The sequence below is a fragment of the Bactrocera dorsalis genome, chromosome 4 (genome assembly GCF_023373825.1).
Source record: "Bactrocera dorsalis isolate Fly_Bdor chromosome 4, ASM2337382v1, whole genome shotgun sequence".
In the NCBI taxonomy this organism is placed as follows: Eukaryota; Metazoa; Arthropoda; class Insecta; order Diptera; family Tephritidae; genus Bactrocera; species Bactrocera dorsalis.
Window position 1 is genome coordinate 16,141,694 of NC_064306.1, and position 15,874 is coordinate 16,157,567.

Below are 15,874 nucleotides of genomic sequence, written 5' to 3' on the forward strand. Positions count from 1 at the left end.
CGTGTAAAAAGAAATCGTGTAAAAAAAGCGGTGGGTGTACTTTATCTTTTTACCATATTTTTAATAGTATCTTTTAGAAATCAACAATAAAATGTATAAAGTTAGGTTACATTTCATAGCACATTTTATAATTTGTATTAACAAATTTAAACTTCTGTATATTATTTTAATAATGACTCAATCCCACCTTGTTGAGAATGATTTCAAAGATCCGATTGGGTAGCGATTCGTACAATTTTCTATATAATTTATAATTTCTCTTTAGTGAAATACTGCAGGTCAGACTGGCATTGGACAGCATTTCTATTCCGTTGATGTTAGGTGAGTAAGGTGCCCACTTCATGAAATCGGCTTCTGTTCTTCAATCCTAGGCATAAATATCCGGACAGTGTGAAATTTATAGTTCGCACGTCCCTTATTAGAAGATGGCTCCAAATATGCCCACACCGCAAATACGACTATGTAGTCGGTCCAACTTGTGTTCCTCCTCACGAAGATCTTAGAAATAATAATCGATCCTTCCAAAATTTGTTTGTTGTTCTGAAATTACAACATAGCTTCAATCAGGCTTTAAGGCCATATGCAAAATGTAATCGAGTTTATTTTCGGTAGTTTTTTGTTGAAAAAAATGGTTTCAAAAATGCAGCATTCGTTAGCACTCTTACTCACAATAAATAAGTTCACTTTAACTATCAGAAAATTTTATATTTAGGCTGTATTTTCACAAAATTTTAATACAATGCGTTATTTTTTAATAATATATAATATATTACAACTGGTTTTCAATAGGTACGGTACAAAAGTAGACCGAGAGGAGAAACCAACAGAGTCATATTTTTCCGCTCTTTTGGCATTTCTCTTAAGTAAGGCTTGTTTGTCATTTCATCATGGAAAGGATACTATCCAATAACGAGTCAAAATTGTTAAAATTTAATACGAAATTCGGGGACAGTGGCCTTCCCTTTAACCCTCTACCGCATGGCCATCTTCTTTATGAAAAAAAAAATAAAACTCCATTAATATACGTTTATTTTGAATCCTTTTACATATATTTGTAGAAAAAAATATTTTACAATTCATATTTTAAAAGAAAATAAAAGCCGCCATATATGGCTCTCTATGCATACAAAGTTGCTTGGAGTGTATTACTTTTACTCAGTGTGGAAGCGTGTGAAACAGTTTCGTTTGTCATTGTAGCACAAGAATACATTACATTTCTCACAAAAAGAATACGAACGGAATGAGCAGTCATTTTGACAAAGTTGTCTATTTTTCATCCATTTCGGAAAATGTCCAATACAGTCGGTACGTATAGAATTCAAAGGAAAGTCTTGACGCTTACTCTTTTTGGCGCCTTCTCTGCTTGTTGTCGGAGATGAAGAGTTTGATACCGATGCAATTGGACGCCCTCGATTTCGGGATTTTCCTACCTTGCAAAGATCTTCACTCACTGCAAGTTTGAAATTAAATAACGGCATAAATTCCCCTGACTTACGGCGCCACAAGATCCAAGAATTTACAAGGCACATATCAATCATGTGGAAAAAAATCTTTTTGTACCAAACCTTAGTGCGTAACTGAATTCTATAAAGACCAAGTAGTGAATCAAGCAAGTCTACGCCGCCCTTATAATTATTGTAAACGTCGACAGACTGTGGTGAATGAATTTCAATATAGTTGTTCTCCTTTTTACTAAAACGTGTCTTTGTGGATATAGGTTGGCTTCCAACGAAAGTTGAAAGAATATTTACTACCTTATTGTCAAACCAAGAAACTTGGCCAAGTTTGACCCCGTCGATTTTAGTTACCTTCTCCACCATGCTGCCTCTCCCCAACTTTTTAAATTCCTTTTCCGTCGGCATCTTTCAGTTAGGGACTCGATCCATTTCTGAAAAAATTTTACTAAAATGCATGAAAGGCCACATATGGCTTCGTCAGTTTTTGCAAATATAGTATGTACTGCATGAAAGGCCATATATGGCTTTGTCCGATTTTGCACAAAAGCGTGCCTATAGTACTTACCTTCCAGTCGGTTTGTATTTTTATTGTGTGAACACTATGTTTTTCCTTCGAATAATAATTTTTTCTCAGAGAAAAGTCCTAATTTTTATGATAAAAATTTTGTCCAAAAAACCGCGAAATACACTTAGCGTTACTCATGTGAGACACCTTCACAAAATAAACGAAAACAATAAGCAAACCCTATCAAAATCAAACGGTATCTGAAGTATCAACAAAGAATTGTCCAAAGAAAACTACCGTTACAAATTTGTTCCGCTACATCACTTTGCTAGTGCAAAGCCAAATGCAACAAATCCCAAAACCATATATGGCGTTGTATGCGGTAGAGGGTTAAGAGCGGGGTTTTAAATAAGAGCGCTGAAAAAGTTTTTTTTTTTTAATAAAACTAAAACTGTTTGAGATATCAATGAAATTCTTTATTCCGGTGAAAATACATTCAGACGTACTAAATGAGTCACCACCATCCTGAACAAATTACAGTTTGGTGAGCTCCGGTGGTGCGATTTGACGCCGTTAGACTATTTCCTCTGGGGCTACATCAATTGTATGATCTATGCCAACAAGCCAGCGACGTTTGATGAACTTTGTACGAATATCGAACGCGAAATTGCAGCAATATCGGCTGATTTATGCTTGAAACCCGTCAAAAATTGGGTTCAAGGTCTGGTCTTCTGGCAAGCGTACCCGTGGTGGCCATGCAAAAGAAATCGAGTTCCATACATAATGGAATCGAATGTACTTTCACAGTAATACAGAATTTCATTGAGATCCCAAACCGTTTTTGATTTATTAAAAAAAAAACTTCTGTAGCGCTCTTATTAAAAAACCCTATAATTATTGTAAATCATAATGCACAATAGATCTATCAATATTTTATAAAATACAAATTGAATACAGTTCAAAACAGTATAGTACGAAAAATTGACCTTCTTTTCACACACATTTCATATTCGGAGTTAGTCCTTAAATTTGTGATGTGAATATTGATAATAACATCACATAACTTCACACACACAAGCTATTTTTATTATGCTATTCATAGTCGCTATGACTTTTATTTTTCGCTTACTTAATTAATATATAATTTTTAATGATTTATATCCTCTTTTTGCTTATTTTCAGGAAACGTATCCATCCTCGCCGCCCGTTTGGTTCGCAGAGAGTGAAGAGACAAGCGTAACAAATGCCGTACAAATACTTAGCAATACGAATGGACGTGATAATCATGTTATAAATCAGGTGAGTGAACTTTGTAGCGAATTTACACCGACCACCACTATCGCCTAGTTAAACATCATGGTCACAGCTGCACCACCGGCAAAGCAAATGATTTTACATATACAAACATATAAATATGCTTGTATGTAGTGTGTAGAATATAGAGTAGCGACCATTAGTAATGGTCTAACAGCAAAATCAACACTATTGCGTTGGTGTTTAATCTACTTTTTTATTTAATCCGTGTGTTTTTTTGTTTTATCAGTTTGTTGTACTCTTCGCTTGACGCTTTTGTAATGAATTTATGCACCTGTTGTTTACCCTTGTTTCTTGGTTCGTCCGTAGGTTGGCATATTACTACGTGAACTGTGCCGCCTGCACAATGTCCCACTGCCACCCGATATCGATAACCTCACAATACCGTTTCAATTGCCACCCCCAAGTGCGTCACCATTGCATCAGCAGCCGGCAGCGCAGCATCAGATCGAGGACATCGATTCGGATCAAGATGATGTAGAAGATCTTATATGCGAGAGCGAGCAGGAGAGTGAGGGCGACGAGGATCTACCATTGGAAATGGACGACGGACGCAGCGCGAATAAAGTTGAGGTAATTTTACACAAATACATTAAAATATTTACATGAATGCACTTGACTGAATTTTTTGTTTCGCAGAAGGATGAAATGGAAGTGGAACATCTGGCCACATTAGAAAGACTACGACAAAGTCAAAGACAAGACTATTTAAAGGTGAGTTGAATATATATGTACGAGTATAAGTATATACACATGTATTTCTATACATATATGTACATACATACATATACAAGGTTTGATCCAAAGTAAACAGGACTTTTTGAATCTAGCGCCCCCTGGTGGCGCCATCTATATATCGATGGATGCGTTAGAATCTGCTATCTTTATCGATTATCCAGTGAGAACTTCATGACATTTCATCGTTTGGAAGTGAAGTTATTGCGTTTTAAGTGTCAGTATGTCTGTGTTATCGGTGCGAAAATGAGCTTCGAACAAAGAGCCAACATTAAATTTTGTTTTAAAATTGATAAAACTTTTACTGAAATGTTTCACTTGGTGAAACAAGTTTATGGCGATGATTGCCTATCCCGTAGCAGAGTGGTTTCAACGTTTTCAAAGTGGTAGTGAAGACATAAATGACAATCAACATCTGAGCCAATCAAAATCCGTGACCAGCTGAAATTCCATCAAAACTGTGCGTGAATTCATCAAAAACCAGCCGAAATTATCATTGAAATTCATGGAAATGGAATTGAACATCGCATTTTGACCGAACATTTGGGTTTACGAAAGGTGTGTACACAATTTGTTCCGCACAAATTGACTGACAACCAAAAATTGCTTAGAATCCAACATTCGATCGACGCGTTTGACCGATTATTTACCAAAAATCACATTTCAACCATTAACCACTCCCCCACCGGCATACTGGCGGCCATACCGGCCAACGAGCTAAAACACTCGTTCGACATGGTTTTGGACCGTGCAAAAAGCTGTATTGAAGCAGAAGGAGACTATTTTGATTAAAACAAAATGGTTTTGTCGAAAAAACCATTTGACCTGTTTTTTTTTAAGTGCTGTTTACTTTGGAACATACACTCAGTCCTTTTTTTACGCGATCTCTTTTTACGCTATTTCACTTTAACGCGATTATTTTTGCAGCGCAAATTCCTTTTTTTACGCGAATTTCTCATTTTAACGCGATTGCTTTTTTTCGTTTTTTGCTTGTTTACATATTTTTACGCGTAATAATTTTTGAATATGTCGGCGCACCCTAATAGTGTGTGGATATTGGATATTGACACCGAGGTAGACGAATTTTTCAAAAAGAATTGAGTCTCTGTATGTTAAGATATAAAGAACTACATCGGAACTTATTGGGTCCAAAAAGAAGCATTCAAACAAAATAAACTGAATTTATGGTGCAAACTCAGTCAGAGATGCTAAGTCAATCAGAACATCAATCCATAGTTCTTACTATTGATTCTGATACAAATTCTAGTGATATCAGTGCCGGCCATCAAAGTAAGCGGCAAAGAATAATTTCCACTACGGATAATGACAGTGATTAAACAGCATTCAACGGTGTTTTTCAATAAATGTACCTATTTTCTATTTTCTTCTCTTTTATATATGGTTTTTGTTTTGTGTTTTTTATTTTGTTATGAATGAATAAATTATAAGTATGAAATTTGAAACTTATTGTATTGTTTTTGAATATTTTTTTGCGCGTATAATTTTTTATATTCGGAACCAATTCGTCAGTTAATATTGGAAAAATAACAATTTTTACGCGATACCTTGTATGTATTCGTATCTTTAGCAAATCAGCAAATACGAGGATGTCTGCTAACGAATAAGATATAATTGATTATGCTAAAAGTGACTATAAAAGAGATTTATAGAATAGCTGAGCAGCTGAGCCATATCCCAACGTCTGAATATAATTCGGCCTCCTTCCGCTACTGAAATCGTTTTCTTTTTATACATTAAAACAAGTTTATAATACTTTTATAATTTAAAATGTAATGTGAAACACAGGTAAGTGAAAGGAATTTTCTTTGGGGTTGGTCACCGTTCACTTTTAGGAAAAGTTACATATCTACTTTTCTTTTTAGTCGATTTGAAATTAGTTTGGTTTGTACCACTGCATAAATACTATGTTTACTTCCGATATAACGCCGAAATGAGGATCTTAAGAATTATTTTATTTTACGCTTGTGGTATTCTTCTAAGTAACATTACTTGCAGTATAAGTTAAGACGATACGAAAATGCAAGCAATCGGTCCATTTGACTTCTAATATCTAAATAATCGCACATACGTATACATACGATTAATTATTACAAATTGCGATTGTACATAGCTTAATGCTCAGCAACACTTGTTTTAGTTTGTTTGTTTCTCTCATCAAAACGTAAATCTGAAGAGTATTTCTCCCTGTCATTACCAATGCATTATAATTTTCTAGAAAGCTGATTCAGTTTGCCAATAAGAAAATTTAGCTATTATATAATATCAGACTTTGTCTAACCCTATTCTTTTTTGTTTTCGTATCAAAAATACTAACAGTTATGTTGTTTTCTAGTGAGTAATATACTACAATTGAATTTAATTTTATGGTCTAATTAGTTACCTTTACAATTTATCCATAATGCGTTGAAACAGGATCGTTTTGATTTCATAGACCCAGCTGTTTTAAGAACGGACTTTCTTTTTATGACTTTTATTAGCTTCACCTGTTATATATATATTTAAGACAGACTCATTTGAACTCGATTTTGACCCAAAATAAAAATCCCCGTCGGCCTATTAACGTTTCAAAAGTATCGTTACCAAATTCACAGAAATCAACCAGTAGAAACTTCTACTCCACAGTTATTTTTTTTAAATGGACTTAATGATTACGATGAAAATTATCAGAATCAACCATATCAATTACCACATACAGTCGTGTCATTGTTTTTTTTTTTTTTTTTTCAAAACACGAAAATGGTAAAAAAAATTTTAATGAATCAATAAAATGGAATATGAAATACCCAACAGTAGAGCAAAGCAACTTTATTGGAAACTAGAGGTTTCGCCTGCAAGAATTTCTTTATTGGCCGTTAAAGCCATTAAAGTTAATGATTGTTCCGGTGAAACTTGGATGCATTTTATCTTGGTAGTAGAAAATTTCTTAGGTAAAGGGGAGTTACCACTAAATTCTTGTGCAAAATATACAGCATAACTGGCTGTAAGAGCAAATATGAGTATCAGGTTACCCTATCTCGGATCATTTGGGGAAATTATACTGAGGAACAGGGATAGCGATTCCAACAAGATTTAAAATTTATAAAAAAATAATTACTGCTGGTCCTTAAAAAGATAAGAAGAAGAAAAGAGTAGGAAAACTCATAAAAGCTGTTTAATTTAATTATCCAACACAAAACAGACATTAGTGTTCATATATGTTATTTTGTTTCATGTTTTTCAATTTTTAATAAATATTTAAACTAATATATCTAAAACTATGTTTTTTTTTTTAGTTTTTTTTACTATATTTATTAATGAGAATAAAGCTACAATAGTTTTTGGTTTTATTCACGTAGATGCTTCCTTGAACACATCTCAATTTAATTTATCTGCTGCTTATTTCGAAGTACATTATAAGGATTTTTTTATCATTATATTGCAGGGTTCTGTTTCTGGATCCGTTCAAGCAACCGATCGTCTCATGAAAGAGCTACGTGACATCTACCGTTCCGATTCTTTTAAAAGTAATATGTACTCCATAGAGTTAGTAAACGATTCGATATACGAGTGGAATATACGCCTGAAATCTGTTGATCCTGACAGCCCGCTACACAACGACTTGGTCATGCTCAAAGAGAAGGAAGGAAAAGACAGCATATTGCTGAATATTATTTTCAAAGAAACCTATCCATTTGAGCCGCCATTTGTACGAGTAGTGCATCCTATAATATCGGGTGTGTTGTGTATATGAATTTCTAATAAACCATTGAACATTTGTTATTTTCATGTCACGCTTTTTTTTAGGTGGCTATGTACTCGTAGGCGGTGCCATATGTATGGAACTGCTGACAAAACAGGGCTGGAGCTCCGCTTACACTGTGGAAGCTGTCATCATGCAAATTGCCGCAACCCTCGTGAAGGGTAAAGCCAGAATACAATTTGGCGCTACAAAGGTAAGTTTCATATTATTATTATAAAGATTTCGCTATTTTGTTTTTTGTTGCGGAATTCCTAAATTCCAACTTTAGGCATTATCGCAGGGTCAGTACAGCTTGGCGCGTGCACAGCAGAGCTTTAAATCCCTGGTGCAAATACACGAGAAAAATGGTGAGCAATTGGGATATTTTTTCACCAACAAACGCGAATATTTAAATTTGACGTCTCTTTTTTGCAGGGTGGTTCACACCGCCAAAAGAAGATGGCTAAAAACGCATTAACGGCATCGTCTCTTTCTCTACCCTAAATAGCGAGTAATTCATGCATATTGATATACATTTTTATCATTTCCTTGGTTAAAAAAACAAAAAAACGCAAAATAATTATATCTTATAAATATACTTAAATTATAGTTGATATAAAACGCAAACAAATCTATCCATGTATACATAAAAGGCACTAAACATATAAGAGGACTAGAAAAAGTTAGTAAAAACTTAAAATATAAGCAAATAATTATAACAATGATCACATTTGGCAGGAAAGCGCAAATATTACTAGCATAGTTCTAAAACCACTTTGTAAATCAACACAACTGGAACAGTAACATATTTACTTGGTAAATGACCACATACGAAGTGTATGAGAATCCAATACTAGACATTTGTATATGAACTGAAGGTTTTTGAACACAGGATATATTCGTTTACCATTTGTCAAAAGACCGTATGCTATTAAGATATTTTACGTATGTACTTATGTATGTAAATGCATGTCTAAACTAAATGTGTGTCTAATTTGGGTGTAAAAATAAGCGTCTACATTAATGAAGAACAACTATGCCAGGCCTTGTTGCAGTTGCGAAAAGAAAAATTTGCATAAATTAAATATTTAGTTGTATTTATACAGATGTGTCAGGATATGTTTAGTTCCAATTACACTCGGATAGAAGAGAGAATTTATGTTCCGCAAAATTTAACGCACTACCGTAGGTTAGGGATGTATATTATAATACCAAACGTTTGTGGAAATATTTATTTAAATAGTTTTAAAAATATAAAATAATAAAGTAATTACAAAATGCTACATCATTTATATAGAAAATATTGCTTGTGAATTAATTTCTTCAAACGAAGTGACTACAATTTAATTTACCAGTTGTACTTTTTCAAAACAACTGAGCTAAAAAATTACAAAAAAGAAAACTCTAAACTGCTTTTAAACGATCACATACAATTGAAGAGAACATTTAAAGTTTATGTTTTGATAAATGAAAAATTTTACATTTGTTGTTATGAAATCGAAAATTGTCGAAATAGTTTTGTTTTTTTTTTGGTATTTTTTTCTGATAGAACCTCACAGTCGGCTCCATGGAATTCTAAATGCTTCAAGTTCACATTGAGACAAGAACAATCCTCTCCGTAGTATTCACTTAAGCTATTTGTGGATTATTACATTAAAAACTAGATACACATCATTGTATTATATTTTTCTTATGACCAGTATAGCAAATACTAAATTGGTAATAAGAAACAAAATTTAAAGTTTATTAAATTATTATTTTTTTTTTATTATTCGTATGTTTTGTTTTCATTGCAATCAGTGGTCTCAAGTGTGTTATGTGCGATTTATGGTTTTCTCTTTTGTGTTTCTTTTCCTACTAAATACAAATATCTCATTCAGAAGTCTAGTAAATAATCATAAATAACGTGTCCATATTAATGAAGTTTTTAAGTTTGCTAAGTACTACAATTAAATACGTACAACAAATGCAATACAAAAACAAGACAGTTCAATCGTAATTGAGATATTTAATAATGATTAAATTAAAGTGATCCAAATTGCACCAATAAGAAATGTAAAAACCGTATAATCATAAAAAAACATTATTATTTAAGTTTGTATTGTATATTCATCAAAATCACATTCATGCCATGTGAACATACATGCTGACAAATGATTATGCGCTGGTAGTTATACTAAGAAGTTCTGTAGGTACACCCACAATACATGTTGTTAAAAAGGCTAGTTGTAAGATCGCTATCATTTAAGTATTTATAAATTACTTGAAATGATAAACGAACTTTCTATTCAGTTCAGGTTTAATGTCAACAAAATAATGGGCGTACAGCTACATAGGTAGCTACGTATAATATGTACCATATGCATATGCTAAGAATTTGTAGCGTGTAGTGTATGTTAAGATACACATACATATAGTATATATTGTATTTTAAAATGTCGAAGTAAATATAATAATTACCTATACATATAATACATTGAATACCCACATATAAATAATATAGCTGCATTATTATTAATATTATTACAAATATATTTTACAGTATATGATATGTGAATCATTTCATTGATAAAAATATAAATGCGACAACATTACTTAAGTTAAAGTACATGAACGTGAATAAATTACGGAACGGATTATCCAACTTTCAAACGCATCTATGTATATTTCATTCCATACCTCTTTCAACACAATGCAAATTCTTCCAACATATTAAAGAGTTTCGCCGGTATTGTAGGGGGAAGGAACAGTTCTATATATATTATTATAAAAATTGCGGCGCGGCTGCTTACAATGTCAAATTTATATTGTTTTGAGAGTCCCTCTCTATGGTATTTATAGCATTCAATTCAATTGAGGTATACAATTTTGGTTTCATTGATTTTCAATAGAGATACAATTTTGGAGCAAAGTATTTTTTCTTCGAGAACGACATTGGTGTAATATCCTTAATGTTGCTGCCAAGTTTCCTTAACAAAGTTCCCCATATTTTTAGAAATAAAACTAATCATTGTTTTAAAATACTTATCTCTATTTATTTTCATTACAGCATGAACTATGGAAGTTTGAGTGTCTGTCGGTATTTAATTTACACCCAATATATTTACACTATTTGATGACATTCTAATGCTATACTGTCAGAATTGACGACTCTTTTGCTTGAGCAGACTGTTTTAGTTGATCATTATCGGCTTTCACAAAACGTATCATCTCATCAATGCTATCAGAACCTTCTGTAGCAGTTTGGAGTAATTCTAAACACCCCTGTAGTTCTAGTAAATCGTAGGTTAGGTTAACTTCTCGACGTAACACCCCTGCTAATCTTATAAAATCTTTGCCTAATGCACCAGTGAATTCATGAAACTTCGATGCATAAACATCCAACAATATCATTGCAACATCAATCATGACGCGCATAAATCGATGTTCTCCAATGTACTGACATATGAATGATATGATCCGTGAGAGAAATTCATGGCTTCGTCCGGCTAATGCACGATGTAAACCTTTGCGATGTATGAGCTCTTGCATAACACTGATTGTCTCTTCAGGATTACGTCGTGCAAAATTTGGATTCATTACGTAGTCCAAACATTTTACATACTCGTACTTTCGCAAAAAATTGTCATATCTTTGTAATTTTTGAAAGTGGCCAGTACGGATTTCATGATCTACTTTAACTGAAGTTAAGGGTGGAGGTTTGTTAGTTGACCTCTTAGTTATTTCGTCCTTATTACGATCTACTTCCATATTTTGGATTGAAATTAGACCATCAACCATGCCAGCAACAACCGTTTGATCCCCCGGTGCTACACCAAGACTCAGTACAGCATTTGGGAAATCAAGCGTATGTACAGTCTGATAAGTGGCAACATCATAGATCTTAACATGGCGATCCAAACTGCCTGATAACAAACGTTTGCCATTGGAACCAAGACGCAGACTTGTTATTGTTTTATGGTGCTGTGAAATTTTCGTGAGAAGTCGACATCCTGCAAAAGCATCCCACACACACATTTCCGTACCGCCGGCGCTGATAAAAATACCACCCGTAGGTAGAAATAGCAATGATTCAACAGGACTGCCATGATCGATACTGTATGAAATTTGTTGCGTACGAGTGTCGTACATCTTTATTTTACCATCATAACCACCTGATATTAATGTATCTGGTGACATGGGATTTATTGCTCCGGCTCTTATGTAGTCTTCATGTTCAGCAAACGTCGATGTAGCTTTCTCAGACGCAATATCCCATAACTTTACAGTACGATCGTCTGAAAAACTTGCAATATGCAGCAAATCTTGTGTAAACTGCGCGCGATGTACTGGGCCTCTGTGTCCCTTAAACAACCGCAAAACATTTTTGCTAGAGGGGTCAAAAAGTTTTACCAAACCTTGCTCATCACCTGCCACAAGTAAACGACCATCTTGTCGAAAAGTTCCTCCGTAAGCAGTCTCTTGAAATCGTGATAAATTCTTTACAACCAATTTCGTAATGGGATTGTAAATTTGTACGCGTACAGAACAAGTCACAGCAAAATAATGCGGCTCAATAGGACTGAAGTCTACATAGTCGATCGCACCAAACTCTTTCACAAGTGTAGGCACCTAAGAAAGCAATAACAATACTCTTGTTTAATATTTGACAGTTTAATGTAAACTGCAATCTTACACTCAATTGTTTCCAGTATGTAGTATCAGGCGTGACAACTTTACCAGTTTTGAGGTACTTTTTAGTGTTTAATCGTTTAAACTGAGACATATTTGCACTTATTAGACCACTATTAATTCAATTTGTTAATAAATCCACCGAACAAATAAACTGATACAATGTTTTGACTTTTTGCTGCACGTGTAGTCTGTTCACATTTCGCGTTGCCACTTAACAAATATATAAATAAATAATACTGGAATAAAAGTGCTTTCAAAAAATTATTATTTATATGCTCAAATTAAGTTAATTTTGTATATATTTTTTTCATAAGCTAATGCTTGACAAAATGATTAATAACATTTAAAATATATTTTTTTTTACTAACATTGTTTAGACCACAGTACAAGGGCTTAGACATTATTGTGAATACATTATGTCTCTCTGTTGTGTTTTAATTTGACACTTTGGTAACTAAACCAGAGAACATAACATAACATAGTTAGTACACGTTCTCTGACTAAACAAATGAAGTTATTATTGATGCACGTCATCTTTGGGAGAATAATATATTAGTATTACAACGTTTATTAAGAAATAAGAAATCAAAATGGTAAGTAAAGAGGAAAATATTTTATTACGTTATTCCGAGTTAATTAAATCTGTTTCCATAGAGTGCATTATTCAACTTTCAAAGTTTGCTATCAGTGATTTTACTTCTCATTTGCACTTGTGCATATTTGCGATCTCTATTTCCTAGCATTATGGACCGCAATAAGACAGGGTAAGTTAAACTCATGCCAAGTTTAAGGAGTAATAAATGTAATAAAAAATATTTTATTGCAGTTTGCTTGGTGTTTTTTGGAAGTTGGCAAGAATAGGAGAACGAAAGTCGCCTTATGTTGCAGTGGCCTGCGTGGTTATGGCAATCTCCATATTGTTTTGGACGTGATACTAGCAATATAAATCTTTTCGTTTAACTGTTGAGTCGAGATTTGTTAGCAATAAATATAATTTTTTGTAATTTTGTTGTGTAACATGATTTATATTAAATTTGGATTAAATGTTTGTGTGACAAGGATTAAGATATGCAAATAACTAATACGGGTTAGGACTATGGTCGGCTGCGATTTAGAATAGCATCCCCCAATTTCGGGGTAAAAATCATCACTTTATGTTAAAATTTAATACAACCCATAAATACAAAAAATAATATTTCAAATATTAGCATTTTTTCAAAATTCATGTTTGTAGGAATATTTGAATATTTCATTTCTTAAAAAAAAACCTCACATCTACATACATACATATGTATATAAAAGAAGGTTGTGTTAGTTACACCATTTATAACTCAAGAACGGCTGAACCGATTTGGCTGAAAATTGGTGGGGAGGTAGCTTAGAACCAGGGTAAGGACATCTCTTTATGTCAAAATATAATACAACTCATAAATACAAAAAACATTGAAATATAAATCATAAGCATTTGTTCAAAATTCATGTTTGTAGGAATCATTGGAATATATGTGTACAATTTTAAGCAGATTCTTCCTCAAAAATAATACAATTGCTAAGTATTTGGAATAGTAGAAAAGAACTGCAACCAAATACGCAGTGAAATAGATTATAACTGGCTCAGTAATCAGTGGTTGAGTGTGTATTATACGACGTGATGTCATAACCTTTCCAGCCGACTTCCGGCCGGTTCATCATGTGCAGTCCACTAGAATGACTGTCGATTGGACTCCAGTGGGAAATAATGGAGCTATGTTTCTATTGTCACACACCGACGCAAAAATTCGGTTTTATTACGATTAAAGAGCACTCAAACACTTCTCAGAATCAGTTATTTGTTGTTTTTGTTGGATTATGAACTTGCGAGGCAACCAATTTGCACGGAGCTTTCGCCTTATTAGAGCATCATTGTCCTCAGTGATCATTTCGCCTGTTTCCAGTTAGCAAATATCTTTTCAATGGTGGATTTCCCTGAGCGCAAATTCAACGGCATTTTCCCCCAAAAAGCAATGCTTTATTAACACACGAAATGCTTTATGATTCATTTTTTTGTAAACTAACACAAGTTGCTTCACAAAAACGTTATGTATGTAAATCTCATTAACTAATAGAAATCATATATGTAGATGGTAGTATTAGTATTATCTATGTATCAGCCACAGTGAAACGTGGGCGGGTCCACTAGTAGTTATACATATATACTTACATATATACATATATGTATATATTACATATAGTTATATATATATGTATGTATAATATCTTGATCTGGTGTCATGTTGTCTGTTTGAGTTCCTATGACCGTAGGAATCCTTCAGCATATCATGGGGAAAAGTCAAAGAAACATTATTGTCAACACGCAAGGCAATCGGCCGGCCGCCCTATAACTATGCCGCACCAATATGGTCGCCTGGATATGGTGAGACGCAAGCGAAAATGCTTCAGACATGTTAGAACACCGCACTGCAGACTATAACGGAACACATTTTAATGTCTTAAAGACCATACCGAACTTTTCTCCAATCAGTTTCTGCTGGACTATTCTCGCAGCAACTATCCCTGCAGTCGCCTGCTTGATGCTGAGCCGCTTTTTAGGGAAATCGGGAGGTCTTTCCATGACTACGTTGACGACATTAGACAGTACGCCGACCAGACTTCGGACGCAACTCACTTCAGTCACGCACAAACAACCATTCACAGTGGAGCTATTAACACCTTCACCGATTCCCTTTCAGTGAATGGCGTATATGGAGTCAAACCACCAGCCATTGCAGACGAGGAGCTCGAGTTGGCGTGAGAATCTGCAGGGACCTCTGTGTAGCAAAAGTTCAAACTTATACATCATTTCCATCAAAATTGACACTCTGCGAAGAAAAAGACTTTGAGTTGCAAGCACAAAATTATATAAGTCCCCCGTCAAAAACCGTGGGATAAGTCTCCTCAACATCGCATATAAGGTTCTATCGAGCGTCAACAAACTGATTGAACCTTATCCGTGTAGCTTTAGGCCTGGAAAATCAACAACTGACCACATATTCACTATACGCCAAATCAGCGAAAAGAACTGCCTTAAGCCGCGATGTATGAATTTGGTACCCCGGCAAAACTAATACGGCTGTATGAACTAACGTTCAGCAATACCAAAAGCTCCGTCAAAATCGGAAAGGACCTCTCCGAGCCGTTCGATACCAAAAGAGGTTTCAGGCAAAGCGACTCCTTTTCGTGCGACATCTTCATTCTACTCTTGGAGAATCAAATACAGAAGGTGGTTCTTCTATAAGAATGTACAACTGCTGGCGTACACCGATGATATTGATATCATTGGCTTCAACAACCGCGCCGTTAGTTCTGCTTTCTCCAGAATGAATAAGGAAGCGAAGCAAATGGGTCTGGTAGTGAATGAGGGCAAGACGAAATATCTCCTGTCATCAAACAAACAATCGTCACACTCGCTAC

The 15,874-nt window shown here is 34.3% G+C and overlaps 3 protein-coding genes across 4 annotated transcripts in view; 2 read left to right on the forward strand and 1 right to left on the reverse strand.

Moving 5' to 3' along the window:
• The window catches only part of LOC105222201 (ubiquitin-conjugating enzyme E2 Q2), a 29,116-nt gene extending 18,710 nt beyond the window's left edge, over nt 1–10,406 (forward strand). Inside the window, exons 2-8 of one of the 2 annotated variants that reach the window (XM_011199426.4) lie at nt 3,145–3,261; nt 3,586–3,849; nt 3,916–3,990; nt 7,454–7,745; nt 7,816–7,964; nt 8,052–8,118; nt 8,186–10,406. In XM_011199426.4, the coding sequence (XP_011197728.1) occupies nt 3,145–3,261; nt 3,586–3,849; nt 3,916–3,990; nt 7,454–7,745; nt 7,816–7,964; nt 8,052–8,118; nt 8,186–8,217 (996 nt within the window). In that variant the 3' untranslated portion in view covers nt 8,218–10,406. Of the gene's footprint in view, nt 1–3,144; nt 3,262–3,585; nt 3,850–3,915; nt 3,991–7,453; nt 7,746–7,815; nt 7,965–8,039; nt 8,119–8,185 lie in introns of both variants that reach the window. The other variant, XM_011199425.4, reaches the window with a different exon arrangement.
• Nucleotides 10,407–10,760: 354 nt separating this feature from the next.
• On the reverse strand, nt 10,761–12,626 carry LOC105222200 (U3 small nucleolar RNA-associated protein 15 homolog). Its single transcript, XM_011199424.4, has 2 exons — nt 12,426–12,626; nt 10,761–12,361 (listed from the first exon to the last, which is right to left on the reverse strand). The coding sequence occupies exons 1-2, from the start codon at nt 12,513–12,515 to the stop codon at nt 10,880–10,882; spliced, it is 1,572 nt and encodes a 523-aa protein (XP_011197726.1). The 5' UTR covers nt 12,516–12,626; the 3' UTR covers nt 10,761–10,879.
• Nucleotides 12,627–12,854: 228 nt separating this feature from the next.
• LOC105222199 (protein kish-A) lies at nt 12,855–13,428 on the forward strand. The gene is made up of 3 exons (XM_011199423.4): nt 12,855–13,017; nt 13,079–13,188; nt 13,251–13,428. The coding sequence occupies exons 1-3, from the start codon at nt 13,015–13,017 to the stop codon at nt 13,354–13,356; spliced, it is 219 nt and encodes a 72-aa protein (XP_011197725.1). The 5' UTR covers nt 12,855–13,014; the 3' UTR covers nt 13,357–13,428.
• The last annotated feature ends 2,446 nt before the right edge of the window (nt 13,429–15,874 follow it).